The following is a 23651-nucleotide window of genomic DNA, read 5'->3' as shown; positions in this document are numbered from 1 at the left end:
TCTGTCCTCCTATCAGAGGGACAGGTTTTCCTTACCATCTGTGTGCTAAAAATGTTTTCATTTATTAAAAGCCAACATGGTTATAAAACCACCCAGACTGACAGTTTTCATGCAGAGATCCGGTCTGCTGCCAGTTCTGAATAGTTAAAATATGACCACCCTGTCTGTATATGAGATGCTTATTATAATCTGCTTAATTATATGGGTACCTGCAGCCAGCTGTTCCACAACCCTGTGTGCGTTTACAAGGCATCAGCTCCCTTGAAATATTAAGGATTGCAAGCCTGAGATTGCACTGACCCCATTATCATTCATGACCAGCAGAGTGAAAAAGTAAACAGAAAAAGAAGTCATGACTGCATAAACAGACCAAATGAGTGCAATTAAGAGTAAATAAAGGTCATGATACATTCATTCAAAGCTGCATTAACTGTGCACATCCTTGCCCTAATAAGGAGGTTAACAACCTAGCTTTTTTTTTAATATAGAGAAAAACATCATCCATTCTCCCATTCCTAAAAAAAGGGCACATAACTTTTCTGATGAGAAAAGGGGACCCATTTGCCTAAAGTCACAACTCTTGGAGAATACAATTATAGCACAGTCATGTATATTCATGGGTCATCATTACCATTGACTCTTAGTAAAGAAGTGGGCTCCTATCAGCAAATTAACTATCAAGGGGACTCAAGTCTGAAACAAGCAGGCAGAGCTGTGTAAAAGACAGGACAGGGCCTTTAAACAACAACATACTCCCTAGGATAACAAATGTAGATAAAAATTGAAAATGATTTAGAAATTGATAGCGTTAACCCCGGGGTAGCATCTTTCGAAGTAATTTGCTAAAAACATGCCCAAAGCTATTGATGTTAGATTGTTACATTTCTATCTCTTCCATCATTCAATGATCTCCCTTGACAACAACCATCACAATAACTCTGCTAGGCAGTCAAAGCTGTTTTCCTCTACACCCAGGACCATTTTTCTAGCCATTCTAGCTCTCCAAACAAAAACTCACAACTCTGGGAGACACTTCAATGTGTTTCCACACCAACACTCTAGACTGATTAGCTCACATCCAACAGTCTAGCTAGCTACAAGTGTGTGTGTCTGTGGGGCAGGGGGCAGGATAACAGCAAGTATGACATTTTATTTTTTACTCTCTTTTTTCTATAGAAATTTGGCTACTATTTGTTCCTTACACTGGCAACAACAAAAGCACAGCACCCACAACAGAAAAACTGAAAGATGCCTATTTGTTATAAATCCATTTTTGTCACTGTTTTCTCGTTTAACAATTCAGGTTCTTAAAATATGTTTGATGAATACGATGCTGATGGGACAAAACTTAAGAGAGGAACAAATTGTGGGTAACTGAACTTGAGCCCACTGAAATTAGTGAGACACACTTAAGTTCTGATTTGCGTGCCCCACTTATTTCAATGGGATCTAAGTTCAAGTATCTTAGTCTTGATCCATAATGGGTCTTAAACCGAGATTATTTCGTTATTTTGTTCCTTTGCTTCTGCTGTCTAGTATCTGAACCACTATTTTAAGAATGCCAGCTCTCTCAAGAATGCATCAAATTTGCATAGACAGGATATCCTGTCCATATTCCCTTGCTTGCAGAGCCAGCAGCCCCTCACCCCTTTTTGAGCACCCTCCCTTGTGGAGTGTTCCCTCAGCCTCCTCCCTCTCCCCTCTGGCCAAAGATGAACGTGAGGTAAATAGTCACACAAGCCTTTGGGAGGTAGACATGCGAGAGGGCATCAGAGGCGGAAAGAAAGGAGAGGGACAGAGGCCAGTGTTGCCCTTGGCACCCCTGACTCTCATTCACCCCAGGGTGCTATGGCACACTGGTCAAAAACCACTGGTTTATGGGATTATCATTGCCTGCCATGCTCTTGTGTTTACATGGAGGGTTTGGTGAATCCAGGCAACTGCCACTTTCTTCAACTGGTTCCCTTTCTCTGAAGAGACCCCCCCCCCCACAACCATTGCTGGTGTGCCCCACATTGGGAAACTCACATTGAAAGCAGTCAACAGAAAGAAGTCTTACCTGAACCGTTTTTCAAGTATCCATTGGCATCCACTGTGGTATACATAATGTAAGGTCCAGGCTGATTCACACCGAAGGGCTGGAATGAAAGATAATGACTTGGATTATTTCCCCTTTTCTTTTCAAAGCTTAAAAATCAGCAAAGGAAAAAAAACACCCCACCATGAAATGACTGCAGACTCATTTTGATGTGCGCAATATTGGGAACTCTACAATGATTTATTGTTGATATTCTGAGACTAGAATACAATTTTGTTTTCATGTGGCAAATAACCACGAGGGGTGCCTACCCTTCCCTACCAAACTAACAATATGGCTGTCAATTTGCTCCTGTACGTGCTCTTCTGAATGTACTGTGATTGCAAAGAGAAGACAGCAGTTCCAAAGCAACCCAGCACTAACCTAGTCATTGTGTTCTGACGTCGATTTGAACGAGCATAACAGCATTTAAAGTTGCAAGTCCAATCTGGTGTGGGAAAAGGAATGTTCGGAGTTCTTTTTAGCCAATGATGCAGAAAACAGCAAATGTTTCCAGGGAAGATACTTATTCTCATCAGCTAATGCAAGTCTAAAAGATGAGTGACTGCAGGCTGACAGTTGATAAGAAGAGCAGATGCCAGGAAAAGGGCTTATGCAAGTTGAAAAACACAATGGTTGTGCAACCATTTCCCAGGCTTTTTATTAGTGGGCCTCTCTCTTTTAGCACTGGAAGGGGTACCATGGAGTCCGCTTTTGCCTTATTCAAGTCTGCCACTCCATTCGTCTCCTGAGCATCACTTTGGTTACACAATTTCACCTTGTTGTGACTTGCTCAATCATGTTCTGCTCAAGCTTCTCCTACATATCTTTTAAATGTGTCCATTTCTCCTTTCTGTCTGTTTTAGCTTCTTTAACCTTTTTGGTCTTCTCAGTCTTTTTACCTGGTCACCACCTATCTTATTTCTGAGTCCAGAATTTCAATCACTGTCATCTACCGGGACATATTTTTCATAGCTACCCCTTGCCAGTGAAATACTCTCTAGCTCAGGTGTAGGGAACCTGTGGCCCCTTCAGTTGCTGCTGGGCTGCCATCATCCCTGACCATTGGCTATGCAAGGTGGGAATAATGGGGCCTGGAATCTAGTAGCATCTGGAGGGCCACAGTTTTCCCACCCCAGCACTGCCTGATAACATCTGCTTTGCTCCATCCACAACCATCCTTAAATACTTCTCTTGGCTCAGGCCTTCCTTCCCATGATTTGCTTCATTTACCTCTTCCCTTTCCTACCTCCTTTCTTTATATAGATACAGTGGTACCTCTGGTTAGGTACTTAATTCATTCCGGAGGCCGTTCTTAACCTGAAACTGTTCTTAACCTGAATAACCTCTTTAGCTAATGGGGCCTCCTGCTGCTGCCACGCCGCCAGAGCACGAATTCTGTTCTCATCCTGAAGCAAAGTTCTTAACCCGAGGTAGTATTTCTGGGTTAGCGGAGTCTGTAACCTGAAGCGTATGTAACCTGAAGCGTATGTAACCTGAGGTACCACTGTAATGTATTTTCTTTAAACTGTAAACCTGTGGGCAAGAAGTTGCCTATATTAAGATGCCAAATCTGTCTTTGGTGTTTAACAATATGCAGTATCAGATGCTATCTGTCTGTGGGTCTGATATTTTAGTTCCCCAGGTGGAACTTTGCAGTCTGCATATGGCCATGCAGTACACACCAATTTATTGAATATCAGTACAGCTTTAATGCTCCAAATGATCTGTTTACAGGGTGAGCATTTCTAGGGCTTGCCGTCCCACCTCCCCCAACCCAAGAGCTTTGTAGGCATGGGGATTCTGGTGCATTTATCGTATTCACTTAAGGCAGCATTGCTTGGTACTATAAATAAATTATTCTGAAGTCAAAATCATTATGAACTTCACATATGCCTCCTAGGGAGATTAATACAAACGTGGATACAAGTCAGAAGGACAAAGCATATGGGAAAGAGAACATTGCTCATTCCCCCCGCCCCAAGTGTCAAGATTCGGTACCTTTGGGAAGGGAGAATAAAGAACAAGGCAAAGCGTTCAAGAAGATTTGGATCCTCAAACAAAGTCCAAAGGAGATAAGTGAGAGGCAAATGTTTCAACTACAGCGTGCCTTGGGGAGCCCAGCTGTCAAGCGAGTCAGTCTGAAAGGAGCGCTCACAAATTGGGCCTTGCTGACATGCCTTTCAAAATTATTGCTTTAAAATTTTTGCTCAAGGCTTATTATTCAGAGGCTTCATTGCACACGACAGAACATGGTCAATGAAAAAGGCAGAGCAAACTTTGCAAAGTTTCATGCTGGATAACCAGCACTGTGATTTAGCAAACCCTTTTACATGGGCCCAGGTGCTCAATGGAGCCTGCATGTGCACTGGGGCTTTCTCTCCATCTCCCATGGCGGAAAAGGCAGCCCACTCACTGCCCACCTTGCACTGTGGGCTGCTTTTAAAATCTGGGTGCCTGTTAAGTGTCATTGTGTGACAAAGTGAGTAGGGGGGAAATAGGATGCTGAAGGGGAGCGGGGAGTTCAGAATGCATAAGGAAACAAAGGACCAAGAAAGCAAAGCATAACTTTACGAAAACCAAGCCTTATGAGGAAAGGTTGAGGGAGCTGGGTATGTTTAGCCTGGAGAAGAGAAGACTTAGAGGTGGTATGATAGCCTTCTTCAAATATCTGAAGGGCTGTCATATGGAAGATGGAGCAATCTTGTTTTCTGCTGCTCCAAAGGGCAGGACCTAAACCAATGGATTCAAATGACAAGAAAGGAGACTCCAACTAAAGATTAGGAAGAGCTTTCTGAGGGTAGGAGCTGTCTGACAGTTAATGGACTACTTTGAAAGTTGGTGGACTCTCATTTGTTGAGAGTTATTACAGAGGTTGGGTGGCTTTATTGGTCAGGGATTTTTTAGCTGTGATTCCTAAATTGCTAGGGTTGGACTAGATGACCCTCATGGTCCCTTCTAACTATCATTCTATTAACATTTTGGAGCCTTGCTTCTAATCTCTTGGCAGAAGTCTTGAAGCCTTCCTTCACTTTTTCCATATGGGCAAGATCTTGCAGACTGCCTGAGGAATGGAGACAGTGGACTTTGAACTCTACATACAACTGAATTAAAAGTTAAGCTTCTCTCATCCAGGAAGAAGCGTACTGGGTTATCATAATAGCACTTAGCATGCAAGATATGGGGGTAAAACTATCCTCCCCTATCTCTGTCTATTGCCTTTTAGATTAAGGACACCAAATCATTTCAATAACAATAACCTTTAGCAGCATACTTACCGTTATCTTTCGCGGACAGTCATTGGAACAAAGACCGCTGAGCACTGTGGATAAACAATGGGGAGGAGTCCAATGGTTATCTATGCTGTTAACAGGCTTGTTCTATACACATCTCCCTGCAATCTTATAATTGTCACTGCTTCATGCTCAATTTGCACATCCAAGTCAAGTTGCCTTTTCTTTATAAAGGCTCCTAAAAATTTTAATTACTGTTGTTTATCTCACAGTAACGTTTTTTAAAAAAAACATTATTGATTTGTCCAAATTATGCTGCTTCACATAATGAAGGCATTAATTAGGTAATCACTGTTCTATCACACCTATTTCTTGTCTGGGTGACGTGATGCCAAATATAGGCTCAATATTCATGTAAGAACGAAAACAAATTAAAATGCATGCTAAAAATAGAGGTTCCCCAGGCTTATTTTTTTTCAACTCTTGATTCAATATTCCATTTATTGTTTCTCATCATTTAGCCAGCCTTCCACCAAACAGCTCAAAGAGTGACATACAAGGAAATCTCCTGTTTTATTTTCACAACCATCCTGCAAGGCTGTGGGTTGTAAAAAAGGCGATTCATTAATTTAAGAGAACTACCAATTCTTGGATAGGTCAAGGATTTATTTTAACCTCATTCTTATCTTAAATAAGAAGTATATTTGCTCATGTTTAATGTTACATTGGGACGCGGGTGGCGCTGTGGGTAAAAGCCTCAGCGCCTAGGGCTTGCCGATCGAAAGGTCGGCGGTTCGAATCCCCGCGGCGGGGTGCGCTCCCGCTGCTCGGTCCCAGCGCCTGCCAACCTAGCAGTTCGAAAGCACCCCCGGGTGCAAGTAGATAAATAGGGACCGCTTACCAGCGGGAAGGTAAACGGCGTTCCGTGTGCTGCGCTGGCTCGCCAGATGCAGCTTTGTCACGCTGGCCACGTGACCCGGAAGTGTCTCCGGACAGCGCTGGCCCCCGGCCAATAGAGTGAGATGGGCGCACAAACCCCAGAGTCTGTCAAGACTGGCCCGTTTGGGCAGGGGTACCTTTACCTTTACCTTTAATGTTACATTAACAGCCATTTTATATGTATTATTTGCAATGGTCTATGAGCATGAACAAATAATATTCTACATTATCCTTACAACCACTCTGCAAAGCAGAGTAGGCTGAGAGATAGACGGAGACAGAGACACACAGTCACTATTCCAAGGTCATCCACTGAGCTTTGTGCCTAAGTGAAAATTTGAACCCAGGTTTCTTCTGATCAAAGCCCCACAACCTGCAATACAGCAATATTATGTTAAAACACTGGAACACATCAGTGTTTTTGTACCACGCAGCAACGTTTTATAAATGGGTTTGTGTGCTTCATCATTTGGAAGGAAAAGCCCCAACTAAAAAGAAAAAAAACTGAGCAAACTTATGGAGAAACGAAGCAGCCTCTGTTTAAGAAGCCTATCTATGCATCCAGGAAGCAGGTCACGGTAGGCTGAGTAGAAAATGCTGCTGGAAAAATGCTTGGAAGATCTGGGTTAAATACTGGCTCAACCACAGACTGCCTCTCTGATTTAGCCTCACCACCTGTAATATGAAAAGGTGTCCATTTACTTTTGAAGAGCACAGTGAAAGGATGAGCACGGCACTGACTTGAGCATATAGACCACAAAGCACTTAAAAATAAAGCTTTATAAAAGCGTATTTGTCTCTTGCTTCCAAGCTTGTAATAGACACAACCTTAGGTCTCATCTGCAATAGAAGAGTGCCATTTTATCACTCCTAAACACAGATGTTAAAAAATTCTATCAGTTTGGGGGCGGGGAGGAGCAGAGAGGTAATGAATGCCTGAGAAAACAGCTTACTGATCATGGAAAATGAAGAAAGGGCTTGTTGTCAGCAGGCTACCAACTCACATCTCTTTCACTTTTCCCTTCCTTCCCTGCCCCTTAATACCTCCAAGAACACCTGCTCCTGAAAGCACTTCATCCTTCTGCCAAGATTTAAAGCTAGTTCAACCATGTTGCACGGTGTGATTAAGCAGCCAATTCCTTAATAACTTAGTGCCAAAGCTGGGCATTTCTGGGGGGAAAAAGTTTGCCCTCTACAAAACTGCTCTTTTAAAAGTAATTGGTGGGTTTGCAATTTTAGTTGCAAAAATACCCACAAAAAAACCATGAATGCCGCTTCAGAGGGAAACAATGGAAAATAGAAATGGAAACCAGCAAGTGCATACACCATTATTCTGGACTTTTTATAATTTCCAACTTTGCACAGCATCTTAAATAGGATATTTAGGTCACATTTTTTTTTTTTTTTGCTCAGCAGGTACCCAGAAGAAGAGAAAGCTGTATTTAGCTGAACAATTTCATTACATACTCTGCAGAATTAAGCAATCTTGCATACATAGAACCATGTGAATTCTTTTGCTTTCCCTGTTAAGTGATGTAAGCTAAAGTGATGGCAAAATGGGCTCTTGTGAATGAGGCAAGGAGCTCTCACCATTGTATGCACTGATAAAGTTGAGCAGGTGCTTAGCCTGGATGGGAGACTTCTGGGGGCTCCATGTAAGCCATGCAGCAGCATATAAATGAAGAGCCCAGGACTGATTTAGCTATTTAGTTATTTAACCCATTTGTGTATCACTTGTCACACAATTTAATTCTGGGGTGTTTTGTGTTTTTTTTTTTACAAAAAAACAAAACAAAACGCAGTATACAAAACAATGCAATAAAAATAAGCTAGCAAAGAAAAGAAGGGAGTGAAATGCTAATAAATTCAAATGCCTAGGTCAGGCATGTCCAACTCCCAAGAGACTGAGATCTACTCCCAGTATAAAAAACTGGCAGTGATCTACCCATTGTCATTGGAGGGAGGAGGAGTGTGTGGGGGGGGGGAGTGGTGGACTGCCCAGAGTTGTTGAGCTTTTTTGGGGGGGAGGATTGCACAGAGTTTTTAAGCTCCCCCCCCAAACTTTTTGTACACGATAAGGATCCCGTTATCTACCAGGATCAGCTGGGGATCTACCGGTAGATCACGATCTACTGGTTGGACATCCCAGGCCTAGGTGAATAAGGTAGTATTTAAAAGGTAAAGGGAACCCTGACCATTAGGTCCAGTCGTGGCCGACTCTGGGGTTGCGGCGCTCATCTCGCTTTATTGGCCGAGGCAGCCAGCGTACAGCTTCCAGGTCATGTGGCCAGCCACTTCTGGCGAACCAGAGCAGCGCACGGAAACGGCGTTTACCTTCCCGCCGGAGCAGTACCTATTTATCTACTTGCACTTTGACATGCTTTCAAACTGCTAGGTTGGCAGGAGCAGGGACCGAGCAATGGGAGCTCACCCCGTCGCGGGCATTCGAATCACCGACCTTCTGATCGGCAAGTCCTAGGCTCTGTGGTTTAACCCACAGCGCCACCCACATCTCTAAGGTAGTATTTACCTAGCACCTAAAAAAGCAATGTTGGTGCCAGGCAGGTCTAATGGGAGATCGCATTCTATAATTGGGGTGCTGCTGCTGAAAAAGCCCTCAGCCCTCAGATTGTCACTCGCCTCACTTCTGATAGTGAAGGTACACAAAGACAGGAATCAACACAGTAGTCAACATAGTGCTTTGCAGACCTTGTTGGATTCCAGCTTCCATCAGTCCCAGCCAGGGGTCAGGAATGATGGCAGCTGAAGTCCAACAACATTTGGAGGACACCACATTGGCTACCCTGACCAAAGAGCATGGGCAGGTGGATAGCATGCACTCCTGTAGGTACCCCAGTTCCAATCTGTTTAGGACTTAAAAGCATTAGAACATTTGTTGGGTTTGGAAGTAGAGAGGAAGCCACTAAAACTCTTAAAAGACCACCAAGATATCATCGGAACGAGCTGTTCCCATTCAAATTTCTACACTAGCGTGCAATTTCTGAACAGTCTTCAAAGGCATCTCCATGTAAAACACACTGCAGTCATCTAACTGGGAGGCTACCAATGCATAGGTAACTATGGCCTGGGTCCCTTTATCTAGAAGGGGTTGAGGCTGGCAACCCAGCTGTACTTGGCAAATGGCACCCTGGGCAATTGAAGCTACTTGACAAGCTGGATCTAAGAGAAATGTGTGTGAGTAATACATAGGGAACACTTTCCCCCATATGAACCGACCCATCTTCTTTGCTTCAGGTGGTGGTATACACTCAAAATGCATCCCTGATTTCATCTGCAAAAAAACTGAAGGGTAAACTTCTGAAATATCCCAATGTTTTTTGTTTAATACAATGTTCCTAATGCTTTGGGCTTATCATTTGCTTAAAAATGTTAACTTTATTTCAGTTTAACCTTTAAGTAGCCTAAACACACCATGAATTATGTTCTCCAGAGGCTGAGGATCAATAGTCCTCATCAGAGTGCCTGGTGATCCAGAGTGTGCCTCTTATTTTATTGAACCAGCTGTGTACTGGAATCACTGCTGCCTACGTACTCTGAAGCAGCAAGCGGTAGATTGTATTGAAATTAATTCTCCGTAGCCCAGATTAAAAGCAACCCAACTCCTGGGCTTTGGACAAAAGCTGCTGAAAGCAGTATTTTACTTTCGTTTACCTTGCATATTTTCCCTTTCTGATTAAAAAGTTTCTGGTGCTCATTAAAAAAAAAAAAAAGACCCTCTAAACTTTTGGCATAGCTCAATACCTTTCAAAATGCAGAATGAAATGAGATGAGAGTGTGCGCACACACACACACACACACACACACAAATGTAATGAAGGCTAAATGGCCTCATTTTTACATACAGCCTGAACACTTGCAAGAGAGCTGGTTTATGCTGCTGTGAACACTTCTAATCCCAAATTTTGAAAACAGAGTGGTCTTCATTAATATAGGCATTTTGTTTCCTCTCCCTCCCTCTTGTGCAAGGCTGACTGTGAACCAGTAGCTTCAGGGTTTAAAATCAAATCCTTGAGTCAAATAATAATAATAATAATAATAATAATAATAATAATAATAATAATAATAATAATAATAATAATAATAATAATATATTATTTATACCCCGCCCATCTGGCTGGGTTTCCCCAGCCACTCTGGGCGGCTTCCAACAAAACACTAAAATACAATAACTTAAGAATTATTACTCAGAAGTATAGGTTACAGAGATCTCAAATAAGCCGTGCAGTCTGATAAAAGAAACAAAGGGACAGGTTCACAGCACAATGCAAAGCCACAGCCAGTTTTTTAACAAATTGTGTGTTTTTAAACAAACCGTGGATTACAAAGCTTGGTCATTTAACTGGTTTATTTGAAACCACCATCTTTGGTTTATATGTGGCAAGAAGCCATGATTTTGTGGAAAGGGAAACTAAAGTTTGTTGAAGTCCTCCTCCAAGAGGCTCGTCCACCAAGCACACTCTGTGCTCAGCTAGTCCTCATCTGCCTGCCTCCCTTCTTACAAGTCTGGTGGGGGAAGTTGGCTGCCAGCTTCCTCCTCCTCTTCCTTAGCCTAAGTGTCTTTTATAGAACTCAACAGGGAGCAGGATGCAGGTAGAACAATAATTTGTTGGCTCCGCCTAATATGGACTCTGCCTGTCCTGGGCTCTGGCTCCACCCACTATCAGCCTCCTTGCCTTCCACCTTAACAGTTCCAATGAACATCAGCCTTCACTGTCCTCCTCCCAGAAGGGCAGGAAGAGGCAAGGGGAGACCGAAAATCCAAGGCTTGCGGAAGTTCCTTCCTGCTCAAGTACAAATCAAGTCCAATAACATTTAAGGGGCAAGAGCAAGCATAATGAAGGAGCCTTCTTAACCATGCTTAGGAGATCGGGAGGGTGTAGCAGGCTTCCCCGACCTGGTGTCTTCCAGATGCTTTGGACTACAACTCCCATCAACCCCAGGCTTTGTTGGCTGGGGATGATGGGAGCTGTAGTTCAAAAATATCTGGACAGCTGCACGTTCGAAAAGACTGGCTGATGGGATCACTAACCTCAATCCCCCCTTCTCCCCTTAATCACAATGAATAAGGACCAGTGCTGAAATGCAGGACGATGTGGTGTTTTATTGCACGCAAAGTATATCACCTTGATACTTTACATTAGTTGGTGGTATACAAACTTTCATAAAGAATTAAATCAAATAAATTTTAAATACTGTATAAAAGGAAACACATAACAGCAGAAGCATGAGCAAGTTCTGTACTGGAGTAATACACTACAGTGATCTAAATATACAAAACTGGGAGCACTAAAATAAGCAAATAATTTGAATCATATGTTATCAATTAGGTTTTCTTTAACCCAGTTCTCCCACACATAGCATTCCCCTTCTTACACTATTACTATAATGCAATCATTTTTCTATTGTTCTCGGTGGGCAATGAGAAACAGAATCAAATTTCCCCTCTAACAGCATTTTGATGTTTTCGTAGCAATCCACTTACCAATGACTTTAACAAAATAGGCGTCAGCTTCAAAGTTATTTTTTAATGTGTGGATGGCAAGCTCTGTCTTTGTGCTATCCTTGCTGAGGACAATAATATCCAAGATTCCCTAAAGAAACAACAAAATATCAGGTTTTTTTTTTAAAAAAAGAGCAGAAACCTGAACATCACTAAAATGCAGTCAATATAATGAAGCAAAAAAACACAATAACTGCTGGCAAAAACCATGAGATCACAAAATTAGTTTTCGCTTGAAACAGAGCTTCCAGAATCAGAGCTGTGGGTCAGATCACAGTTGCGAAGAGTTTAATCTATCTATCAAAACACCCACTGAAAATGGTAAATCAGGCTGCAATAAAAGCTTAGCAACAATTTCACTTGTAAAGAAAAGAAAATTGTTTTCAGACGTTGGGGGAAAGAGATATTTTTCATTTTAACATTGAATTTCCCTTTTGGTTTTGAGTACATTGCCCTGGCCGCAGTCACACACGTTTTCTCCATACCTGTGCCCACTTTAAGACTGAGCCTCACAACCTGCAAGGAAGTTGCTTTATGCAGCTGTGCAACTTTCTGGCTCCTGGGCTGTATTTTGAAAATGAGTGGCCATCACCAATATAGTAGCTATAGCCACACCAGTTTTGAATTATGAGCATTGCATGTAATAAAGGAAACTTATGTTAAAAACTCTGAATATTTCCATTTAGTGAAATGGAAAGGAAAACAATTCTTTTATAGTTTTACCAAAATGTTGATCTCTTTAAATTCACCAAAATGTTGGGCTTAGGCCAGGGAAGGCAAAAGGGTCCACATACTCCTGCTTTTGGTCAGGGAGAAAAATGAAATAAAAACTGGGTCCCTTTCACCTCTGTCAATGGCACCCTATCCAAAGGACACAGGATAGCACACTCTTGAGTGAAAAACAACAGCACATTTAAGTTCTATGGGATTCATGTCTTCCAAATCCAAGGACTTGGCTAAAGCTATAAATGCCAATTTCAGGCCGGTTTAAAGGAGATGTTGGAACTTCCATTAAACAACTCAAGTCTCGGCTAATACACAATGAAGTATGTCATACTGGTGTTATGGGCACCATAGGGTTGATACTGTGGTGCCTCGCAAGACGAAAAGAATCCGTTCCGCGAGTCTCTTCGTCTTGCGGTTTTTTCGTCTTGCGAAGCAAGCCCATTAGCGGCTTAGCGGATTAGCGCTATTAGCGGCTTAGCTGATAAGCGGTTTAGCGGCTTAGCGGATCAGCTGATAAGCGGCTTAGCGGATCAGCTGTTAAGCGGCTTAGGATCAGCTGATAAGCGGCTTAGCGGCTTGTGAAAAAGGGGGGGGGGAGGAAAAAAACCCCGCAGGAACTCGCAAGACATTTTCGTCTTGCGAAGCAAGCCCATAGGAAATTCGTTTTGCGAAGCACCTCCAAAACGGAAAACCCTTTCATCTAGCAGGTTTTCCGTCTTGCGAGGGAAACCACTCGCGGGGCACCACTGTATGTCCATCCTCATTCTATAAGCTAAAGGGAAATATAGGAGACACATGGCCAAATGATAAGTTTCCTCTGTGTGTGTTCCTTTTCTGCTCAGTTTTGCACAGATCTAGGCTGCAAGCACCTGCTTTAAGCACAACTTGATGCATTCCAGGCAATGGCATTCCATCCTTCATTATGTTTAACGGGAAACATGTCAGTTTTATGACTTCTCCACAACAGGAAACACTGCTGTGCTAAGCAGATATCAGGCCTGCATTTAACAATGTTTCAAAAGTGTCAAGCCTCACCTCCAGATATTACGGAACATGAAAACGTTTTGAATGACTTATTTGGCAGAAATATGCAGGAAAAATGTGGAGATGTACTTTTCACCCTTGGAGTTTTCAAAGAAACATGTGGCCTGGGGGTGGAAGGGAATAAGAAATTGTATCTAAAAGAAGGGACTCAGAGTGTCATTGCGATTTGGAGTGAATGGATGTACAGAGGTGGACAAAAGTTTAAAAGTGAGAAATAAAGCTGAGGCCAGGAGAAATTTGGCACTGAATGCAGGGAGCCAGATGCAGTGTCTGTTCATGTACTGTGCAGAAATAAATTATTGTGAATATTTGGCAGTCAGTAGGGGAGAAACTAAGCTGGAACCTTATGATTTATGTTAGCTTAGCTTAGTATACAAATGTCCCCAAATTGCACGGGAGGGTCAAGTTGCTAGGGTTTGAGCAGATCAGCTGTGGTGTGTCCAGCTTAATAGTGCAGTAAACACCCCTTCCTTAACAACTTGGGAATATCGGTTTGCAATATTTAAAGGCAACATGGTTTCTGGACTAGAAAGACGGACTTGGTCTAGGAAGTAAGAATGCAAGAGCAGCCCTGCTTTATCAAGACCAAAAGACCATCTAGTTCAGAAATGTGAAACCGCTGGATGTTGTCTGACCCCAATTTCCATCAGCCTTAACCAGCAAGACCAATGGGCAGGCTTAATGTGGGTTGCATTCCAATGATGTCTGAAGGGCCATAGGTTCCCCATCCATGAAGCAGATAATTAGCTGGTTTCCAACAGTAGCCAATCATAGGCAGTTAGGAAGGTAACACACAAGGCATGAAGGCAACAATGCCTCTTCCTTTCCCATGTTGTTTGCTCTGGCATTCATCATATGCTCTGGGCAACTTGTCTTCTTTGAGCCTGAGATTCTCACCAATAGAAGAACGGACTACTAGCTGGGAGGAAAGACGCAAGGATTGTGGAAAAGCAAACCCCTTGTATTTGCTGCATACACACATATGCAGTTCTGGAAGTATATTTTGAATGCCACTTTGGCCTGTAAGTGAAAACTGGACATGAAGAGGCTTTTAGCGAGCAACCACCTGTTTTTATTTATATTAACTCCCCGAATTCCTGTTTTTAGGCAGCACAGGAAACCGCGTTCCACTTAGTCAGACCATTCCTCTATCTAGTTCAGCTTGGTTTACACTTACTGGCAAAGGCTTTCCAGGATTTGGGCAGAGGACATTCCCAGATGTTTCTGGAGAGGGAGTTGCTAAGGTGGGAACAACACTCAGTGGTAGTGGCTCTCCATAGTTTCAGGGCAGGTAGTCTCGCCCTGCCTGGAGATTCTGAAGCTCAAACCTGGGACCTTCTGCATGCAAAGCAGATGCTCTTCTGCTTAGCTTTGGTCCTTCCCCAATATTGGCTTGCATATGCTTTCACATGCCTTCATACTACTCTTTTACTGTTTTCACTCTGTATTTTTGTTTTGATGGTATTGCTTACCGGGTTTTCTTTAAAGAGTAAGTTTATAAAATGTTTTAAATAAACAAAATAAAGCAATGCATAAAAATAAGCCTGAGAACTTCATCTAAACAGATTTTAGCAGATACAAGTGATGGTATACACTGGTGCCTTAGGAAAGTCCCACTCCCTTCCATTAAAAATAAATAAAAATCAAATGTAAAAAGGGAAGCCCATTACTAACAAAGATCTATTCAAAAGAGCTGAAATGAAGGGTGACTGTTCATATAATCTCAGCGGCTCTCTCTTCAGCTTTAAATGACTTCTCTTCAAACAACTCGTTTGTTTTCATTATGTGCCGTGGATTTGCCCAGTCAAAATATTCCAAGATGCCAGTTTGGAACGAAAGCTCAAATAAGAACGGGCAGATGGCAATTAAGCAGGCAGGAAAACAAGGAAGAGCGCTCAACTCACGTCTTCATAAATGTCAAAGAAGGTTGCCACCACAGCGTCTTTGATCTGATTCAGATCCGAGAGCTCCCAGTAGACCTTAAACATACGCCGTGCACCCGCGCAGCTAGCCTCATTGCACTCAACATTCTCCAGCAGGAAAGCTTGCTGGTTGCTGCAAAGGAAGGAGAGAAACATGGGGTGGGTGCAGTTTTGTTTTCCTGCCTTTATTCTTGCAAAGCTGACCGTGAGCTGGGCCCCTTTAGGGCTTAATAATAATAATAATAATAATAATAATAATAATAAATTTTATTATTTATATCCTGCCCATCTGGCTGGGTTTCTCCAACCGCTCTCGGCAGCTTACAGCATATATAAAAACATAATATACAAACTCCTGCAACCCTAACACTACATATCTGGGAGTAAGAGCCACTGAATTCAAAAGTTGTGAATAGACATAATTAGGATTGTGCTACTAGTCAGTTAATAATTTTTACTCAGAAGGGAAACCGCCATTTAATTCCTCTATCTATCCCCCTTGGGCAGTGCAAAGTGGGAGTGCGTAACCTTCCATTTTTCTTCAAAAAACCTAGAACTCCAGGGAGCCTTATTCATAATCAACATTAAATTGTAAGCAACTTGAAGCAGGGACTAGCCTCCATCCTCCTCACTTGACTATCTTATTCTGTAAAGCAGAATATTTATTTATTTGTCTTGTTATGAGTTTGGGTGGTCAATCTGGATGACATCCTGGGTCCCTTCAAAACCTGTATCTGTGGGGAGAAGAAGCCTGCCAAACCAGGGCGTGTTTTTTTGCTTTCGTAATGGCTTTCGTAATGGCTTTCGCTGGCTTGTTAAGTACCACAGTTTAACATAACCAAAGAAATCACTCTGTTGCTATAGACAATTGGGTACATCATTTACTTACTTGCTTGCTTACCACCCTTCATCTGGAGATCACAGGGAAGTTAACATTATAACAACAAAAATTAAATGTTTCCATTGCCCTCTTATTTCCAGGAGGTGTCTGTTGGTTGGGGAGCAGGGGAAGAATCTGATTGGAGCAGGCCATGATCTTGTATTTGCCTCCCTGCCTCCCATGCTTCTTTCTTTTGATAAATGCATTGTATTTTAAACTTGACCGCAAGCCACCTAGAGACTATCCTGATTCATTTAATATTGAGGCTTTTGCTGTTCTGCTGATGATTGCTCTCTTTTCACCATATTTCTGGCACGGGGCCTGCCATACGGCTGTCAGACATGACAATCTACACACACTTAACATTTTTTACATGGAAGAGAAAAAAGAGCTCAGTTTGCAGTAAAGTCACCCTTTTGCCCCCAAATCAAAGGAATGGAGCGACAGTTTAAGCAGACTCCCACTTTTACTTTTAGATTCCGAAGCAAAAGGCACTAGAGGGTGCTGGGAAAGAGATCCTTTGGGCAGAACTAGACATTCCTGAATTCTGCGTCACTGCCAGAAATGGTACCCACCTTGTCTGTAGACCTATGCCAGGGTTGGCTAACATGTGGCTTTCTAGATATTGCTGAACTACACATCAACCCTGACCATTAGTAGCTGGGGCAGATGGAGCTTGGAATTAGTAATATACGGAGGGCCACAGATTCCTCACCCCAACTTATGCCCTGTAATGTGAAACTTACCACACAATATTATGTCATCACACAATGACTTTCCCCACTCGAAGGATGGATTGCTCCTGGGGTAGAGATCTTAATGAGGTCATTATGTTGATTCACAACTTGACCTAGACACAGAGATACTGTTTTGGGCAGCATGGCCTCACTGTTCATAGAATCATAGACTTTTAGAGTTGGAAGGGACCCTGAGGGTCATCTAGCCCCAACCCCCCGCAATGCATGACTCTCCCCACCCCCAATGTAACACTTAGTTCCCTCTTAAAGTGGATTTTACTAGAGCTTATAAAAATTCTGTCAAGTCTCTGGGAAACACATAAATCTCAAGGCTATTTTGTCAACATTTCTTGGGTTTGTTGGTATATGTAGTATCTCCCTATGTGTATGTGTTGACAAAGTTTTTTGAAAAGGGAAAACTTAACACACACATAGAATGATTTCATCAGCCAAGTCACTTATTCTGTACTGTAAGCTTTGCTTCCTTACTGTGCAAAGTCTTCAAAATGCATGAATCACACTTCCCCACCCCCACAACTCAATGTTCTAATGAAGCTTTTCATTACCACAGCAATTTTATTCTCAACACCTTTCATGAATATTTACATATTTACTTCCAGTATGAGTCACAACTATCATTACACTGCATCTCCATTATTTCCCTTTGTGTCTCAGCGAAATATCAAAACACACCATTATACAATTTACAAGGTTATTTCAATTTCTTCATTACATATCCTATAAATGTTCCCATTCAGGTGTGACAAAGGGGGACATGCTGTGTGTTGATTTTTTAAAAAATCCTTTTGATGTATTCCTGGTTGAAATTTTGCAGATTAAAATGACTGAAAATGCTTTTCTTCTCCATTTGGTATGGCACTACATGCCCCCTTAACACCAGGGTATAAATTATTAACGTTTCTGGAGCTGTGTAAAATGTTCAACTGTAAATTGTAGGAAAAGCAAACTTGTATGTACCAAACGCAAACCTATAAGACAAATTCCAAAGATGTATTTGTGTTAAAGCACTTCTTCATGGACAGCATAGTTAAATTATGGAACTAGCACTCAGAGGAGGCAGTGAAGACCAGCAAGCTGGGTGGCTTTAAAAGAGGATTAGACATGATGGGAAAAGGAATTATTTGTGGGATTGAGTGTAGGTATGTTTGAACACTTTTAAGGATTGCATGAAATGTATGTTTGTATGCTTGTATATTTGTAATATATGTGTATTTAAAAAATAAAAATTAATTAAAAGGGGAAAAAAGAAAAAGAGGATTAGACAAATTCATGGGGGAGAGGGCTATCAAAGACTACTAGCCATGGTGGCTAGGCTCTGCCTCTATAGAAGGAGGCAATAACACTTCTGAATACCAGCAGGTATAAACCACAGGAGGAGGAGAAAGTACTCTTATGCTCTAATCCTACTTGGAGGTCTCCTACAGGCATCTGGATGGCCAATGTGAGAACATGCTGCTTGGCCTGATGGGCCATTGGCCTGATCCAGCAATGCTCTTCTTATGTGCTTACATTGCAGTAACAAAATGAGTCTTAAGCTCACTTAAAAGAATAAACACTTTCATTGTAACAAGCTTTCATGGATGCCTTATGAAGCGCACAGTGTGTTACTCAGCAGTTATGTAGATATATGAGAGTATATCTACAGAGGAAAACAGGCAAACGACAACACACACACAAAAAGGTTCTCCAGGCCTACTGCATTTGTATTGCATTGCACTGATACTGTACTCAGATGCAAGTGCCTGCATAACTGTATCTCTCAACCAACTGAACGTTAAGATTTCATGCATCGTGAAGTAGGCCTACAAAAACCTGGACCTCAGTACAGTGGTACCTCGGGTTACAAGCGCTTCAGGTTACAGACTCCACTAACCCGGAAGTAGTACCTCGGGTTAAGAACTTTACTTCAGGATGAGAACAGAAATTGTGTGGCAGTGGCGCAGCGGCAGCGGGAGGCCCCATTAGCTAAAATGGTACCTCAGGTTAAGAACAGTTTCAGGTTAAGAATGGACCTCCGGAACGAATTAAGTTCTTAACCAGGTACCACTGTAAACACGATAGACTTTAGAGCACTGCAAGAATCCTTGGTTGTATTTCCTGTAAAGCAGATTGCCCAGAGAGCCCGTGATTGGCTCAAGATCACCCAATAATCTTAACAGAGAAGTGATTTGAACGCATGATATTCCTTTCCCCAAGGCTCAAACACACCTTTCCCACTATTCCTCAGTGCATGTCAATTTTGAAAAAGGCAGTCACTCAGTGGCAGAGCTAGCTTGCCCATAAAGCTGGGTCTCCTCCTTCTTTGGTGATCACTCATAGCTGAGTAAAATTGTCTTCCATAAACACGGTTTTAACAATGAGTCCGTAAGCGACTGTGGAGGCCAATTCTGGACCCACATGTGAGGCGGCCACCTCAAGCATCACCTGTTTTGCCTCCCAACGTTGCTGCCTCTAGGGGCAGAGAGGGACTAGACACCAACACCCAGCTTTCCCACAGCAGGGGGGAAGGATCTCCCACCCCCACCTGGTGGTGTGTGGGGGCTTTGCACTGGCTTCTCTCCTTACAGAGTTTGCGCCCCCTTCACAAGGTCAGCAGCTGAGTGTTTCACCTCAGGTGATGAAATGCCTTGGGCCACCCCTGGTAATGGTACAGGGGGGGAAACCATCCCATTGCAGAACAATGAAAACAGGTAAAATAAGATATTCCGCCTGCTAGAAAGGAAATAGTGCTTCAGAGGTCAGTTGCCCTGGGGCTGCCAATGTTTGTATCATTCCAATCTGTTGTAAATTGCCTTGAGGGTCACACGTTTGAATGGTAGAGGATAAAATATTCCAAAATAGATGCATATTGCAACTAATGCAATCTCCATTTGTCAGCCCATTACCCCTATAGCTTTGCATACTATTGTCCACAATTTATGGGGACATAGGTATGAAAACCATGCATTTATTACTCTGTTTGAAAGATTGTGTGATTGTTTTATTGGTCTCGGAATTAATCTTGGGATATTTGCATTCCCCTTCCTTCCATCTCATAAACAGCCCAGTAAAACCTATACAATTATGCATCCAAGCGCTTTTGTTTCTGGGGAGACCAAAACGAGACACTCAGGTTGAATTCAAATATTACAGCTCCTGCAGGAAGACTGATGAAAAGTGCTTCTGGATGTGGCTGTAACATTTGAAAAGCAGCTCTCAATAGTCTGTTGGCATATTTCGGGGGTGGGGGATAACGTTCCATGGGACCATTAGTGGTACAAACATGGGAGTGGTATCAGTCTTTTTCATTAGATCATACAGATTACATTTTTTTCTGATGGGAAACTTAGCTCTTTGGGAAATAGGAGTTACAAAATGATGAAAAGTTTTCTCCTTTACTGTTGACAAACGAGATCACACTTTTCAGTCTGTTCTTTATATAAATGTTTGATTAATTTTAATTATTACTTGATGTTAAAGTGGCAGAGACAATGATTTCTGCGACAACTTAAAACATTCAGATGCAGATTCAAATTACCTGGATTCTGATATTAGTGATGGCATGGAAGCAGTATAAGCTACATTGCCATCTCATGTTCAACTGCAGTATTTACTGTTTATGCACTGCATTTATAGCATAAATACTATGCACTTGAGAGATTTTTCACAATTATTGGCTCAAAAATAATTTCTGACACAACACTGTACTTTTTAGCAGAAGAACCCATCATTTCAGATTTTAGTAAAATAAAATATAACCCTTAGTTGTATCAGAAGTAACATGTCACTCCAGAGGACAGTGGGCGATTGAAATGGCAGCTCCTAGTGGGGGCATGGAAACTGGTGTTTTAATTTCCCACAATGCCCCACATTGTTCTGTGGCATTGTGGGAAATAAACATGGCAGCTCCCAGACTCTTTCTGGGAGTTGTCTGTCTGCTGGGTAGGCACTGATGATGATGGGAGGAGCCAATTTGTCACAGACCCCCCTCAAAGCTGGACCTGGACCTGAAGGGTCGTAATTAATTGTAGGAACCCCCATCAGAAAGGAAATTCTGAACAGCATCCCATAATACAGACATTATTTCAAAATAGTGGGTTTGAGTCTTCAAGTGAGCCATAAGAAGCCTACTGGAAAGGCTGAGTAAAGCAAGTCAATCATGAACAGGTGACTGCTGGGTGACAAACTCAGACCTGCAGATGAGTCTGGAAGACAGGATTCGAGCTGTGAATCTCTTTAGGAAACAGTTTGGGAATTACTGTTTGAAAAGAGTAGTGCTCATCTGCCATTCTTTTAAAATATAGGATGTTGGACAAATATAGAATGTCTACTTCTGCAAAAAGAAAAAGTACATCCACAGACATAATAGCAAGATGCAGGAATAAATCCAAGACCAGTGTCAAGCCTGAAAAACACACTAACATGATAAAATGCTGAGTTATGCTAATGTTTTCAGTCCATTTCTAAACAATTAACATGAAATACGAAGATATAGTTGAGCAAGAGTGAAGGTATTTTGATTTAAGACTGATGGGGAGCCCCCTTCCCCCCCTTTCCTTTCTCTTCTGAGCTTCTTGGGAAAAGGAAGGAACAAACAGCAACCTCACTGGCACATTTCTGCCTGTCCTTTCCAGGCAAGAAGCAGCAGCAGTAAAAACAACACAACACAGGAACTGCCAGAGAGGGAGAGAGACAGAAGGAGCAGGCACAAAAGAGATCTTTATTTCTCTGGGCCAATCCAGTGGGACACAGGAGGAGACTCCAAATTTCACTGCATACTACTCTAGCCTTCTCCCTGCTGTAGGAACATGGGGTGCTGCCTTACAATGAGTCAGACCACAGGCCCATCTAGCTGTGACTGGTAGGCATTCAGAAAGGAAACGTTCCCAGTCCTACCTGGAGCTGCCCAGAGACTGACTTGCTGCATGCAAAGTGGTTGCTCTGCCACTGAGCTACAGCTCCTCCCTATAAGCTACCGTATTTTTCGCCCCATAAGACGCACTTTTTCCCCTCCAAAAATGAAGGGGAAATGTGCCTGCGTCTTATGGGGCGAATGCAGGCTTTCGCTGAAGCCTGGAGAGCGAGGGGGGTCGGTGCGTACCGACCCCTCTCGCTCTCCAGGCTTCAGGAAGCTCTGCGCAACCCTCGGGAGACCAGCTCCGAGGGTTGCGCAGAGCTGCCTGCAATCCCGGGACCAGCGCAGCTCTGCCCGGCCACCGGGAGCCTGGGGAGAAGCTCCGCCCCGCTCCCGGTGGCCCTGCAGAGCTGCCTGCGCTCCTGGGACCAGCGCAGCTCTGCCCGGCCACCGGGAGCCGGGGGAGAAGCTCCGCCCCGCTCCCGGTGGCCGTGCACAGCTGCCTGCGCTCCTGGGACCAGCGCAGCTCTGCCCGGCCACCGGGAACCGGGGGAGAAGCTCCGCCTCGCTCCCGGTGGCCGTGCAGAGCTGCCTGCGCTCCTGGGACCAGCGCAGCTCTGCCCGGCCACCGGGAGCTGGGGGAGAAGCTCCGCCCCGCTCCCGGTGGCCCTGCAGAGCTGCCTGCGCTCCTGGGACCAGCGCAGCTCTGCCCGGCCACCGGGAGCCGGGGGAGAAGCTCCGCCCCGCTCCCGGTGGCCCTGCAGAGCTGCCTGCGCTCCTGGGACCAGCGCAGCTCTGCCCGGCCACCGGGAGCCGGGGGAGAAGCTCCGCCCCGCTCCCGGTGGCCCTGCAGAGCTGCCTGCGCTCCTGGGACCAGCGCAGCTCTGCGCCGCCATCCCGAGCGGGGCGCTAAGTCCCGCCCCGCTCGGGATGGCGGCACAGAGCTGCCTGCCGTCGCGGGACTGCAGGCAGGTCTACGCCGCCATCCCGAGCGGTGCGCTAAGTCCCGCCCCGCTCGGGATGGCGGCACAGACCTGCCTGCCGTCGCGGGACCGCAGGCAGGTCTACGCCGCCATCCCGAGCGGGGCGCTAAGTCCCGCCCCGCTCGGGATGGCGGCACAGATCTGCCTGCCGTCGCGGGACCGCAGGCAGGTCTACGCCGCCATCCCGAGCGGTGCGCTAAGTCCCGCCCCGCTCGGGATGGCGGCAGAGATCTGCCTGCCGTCGCGGGACCGCAGGCAGGTCTACGCCGCCATCCCGAGCGGTGCGCTAAGTCCCGCCCCGCTCGGGATGGCGGCAGAGATCTGCCTGCCGTCGCGGGACCGCAGGCAGGTCTACGCCGCCATCCCGAGCGGGGCGCTAAGTCCCGCCCCGCTCGGGATGGCGGCACAGAGCTGCCTGCCATCGCGGGACTGGTGCACTTCTCCCCATCGCCAGCCCCACAAGCTCGGGGGACAGCGGGGAGGCAGAGCGTGCCTTCCCACTGTTCCCCGACCTGGTTCTTCCAGCCCCGCACCTGGGGGGGAAATAAATTTTTTTTCTTTATTTCCCCCCCAAAAAACTAGGTGCGTCTTATGGGCCGGAGCGTCTTATGGGGCGCAAAATACGGTATACCAGATTCTTGGTCTACACTTGCAGAAGATGCTAGAATGGAGTGTACCATTTCATGCTGCAGGGTGTAATGTACCATTTCATGGGGGAGGCTGAGCATTTATCA

General features: G+C 44.2%; 1 protein-coding gene across 1 annotated transcript in view; it reads right to left on the bottom strand.

The window, feature by feature from the left end:
- Nucleotides 1-23651, bottom strand: part of ITFG1 (integrin alpha FG-GAP repeat containing 1) — a 119763-nt gene that overhangs the window by 32537 nt on the left and 63575 nt on the right. The window contains exons 11-14 of the mRNA XM_081201179.1: nt 15445-15595; nt 11753-11861; nt 5356-5399; nt 2060-2138 (exon numbers count right to left, since the gene is read on the bottom strand). Of these exons, the coding sequence (XP_081057305.1) occupies nt 2060-2138; nt 5356-5399; nt 11753-11861; nt 15445-15595 (383 nt within the window). The remainder of the gene's footprint in view (nt 1-2059; nt 2139-5355; nt 5400-11752; nt 11862-15444; nt 15596-23651) is intronic.

The sequence above is a fragment of the Podarcis bocagei genome, assembly GCF_964188305.1.
Source record: "Podarcis bocagei genome assembly, chromosome: 7".
In the NCBI taxonomy this organism is placed as follows: Eukaryota; Metazoa; Chordata; class Lepidosauria; order Squamata; family Lacertidae; genus Podarcis; species Podarcis bocagei.
This window is presented reverse-complemented; position numbering and strand designations above follow the sequence as displayed.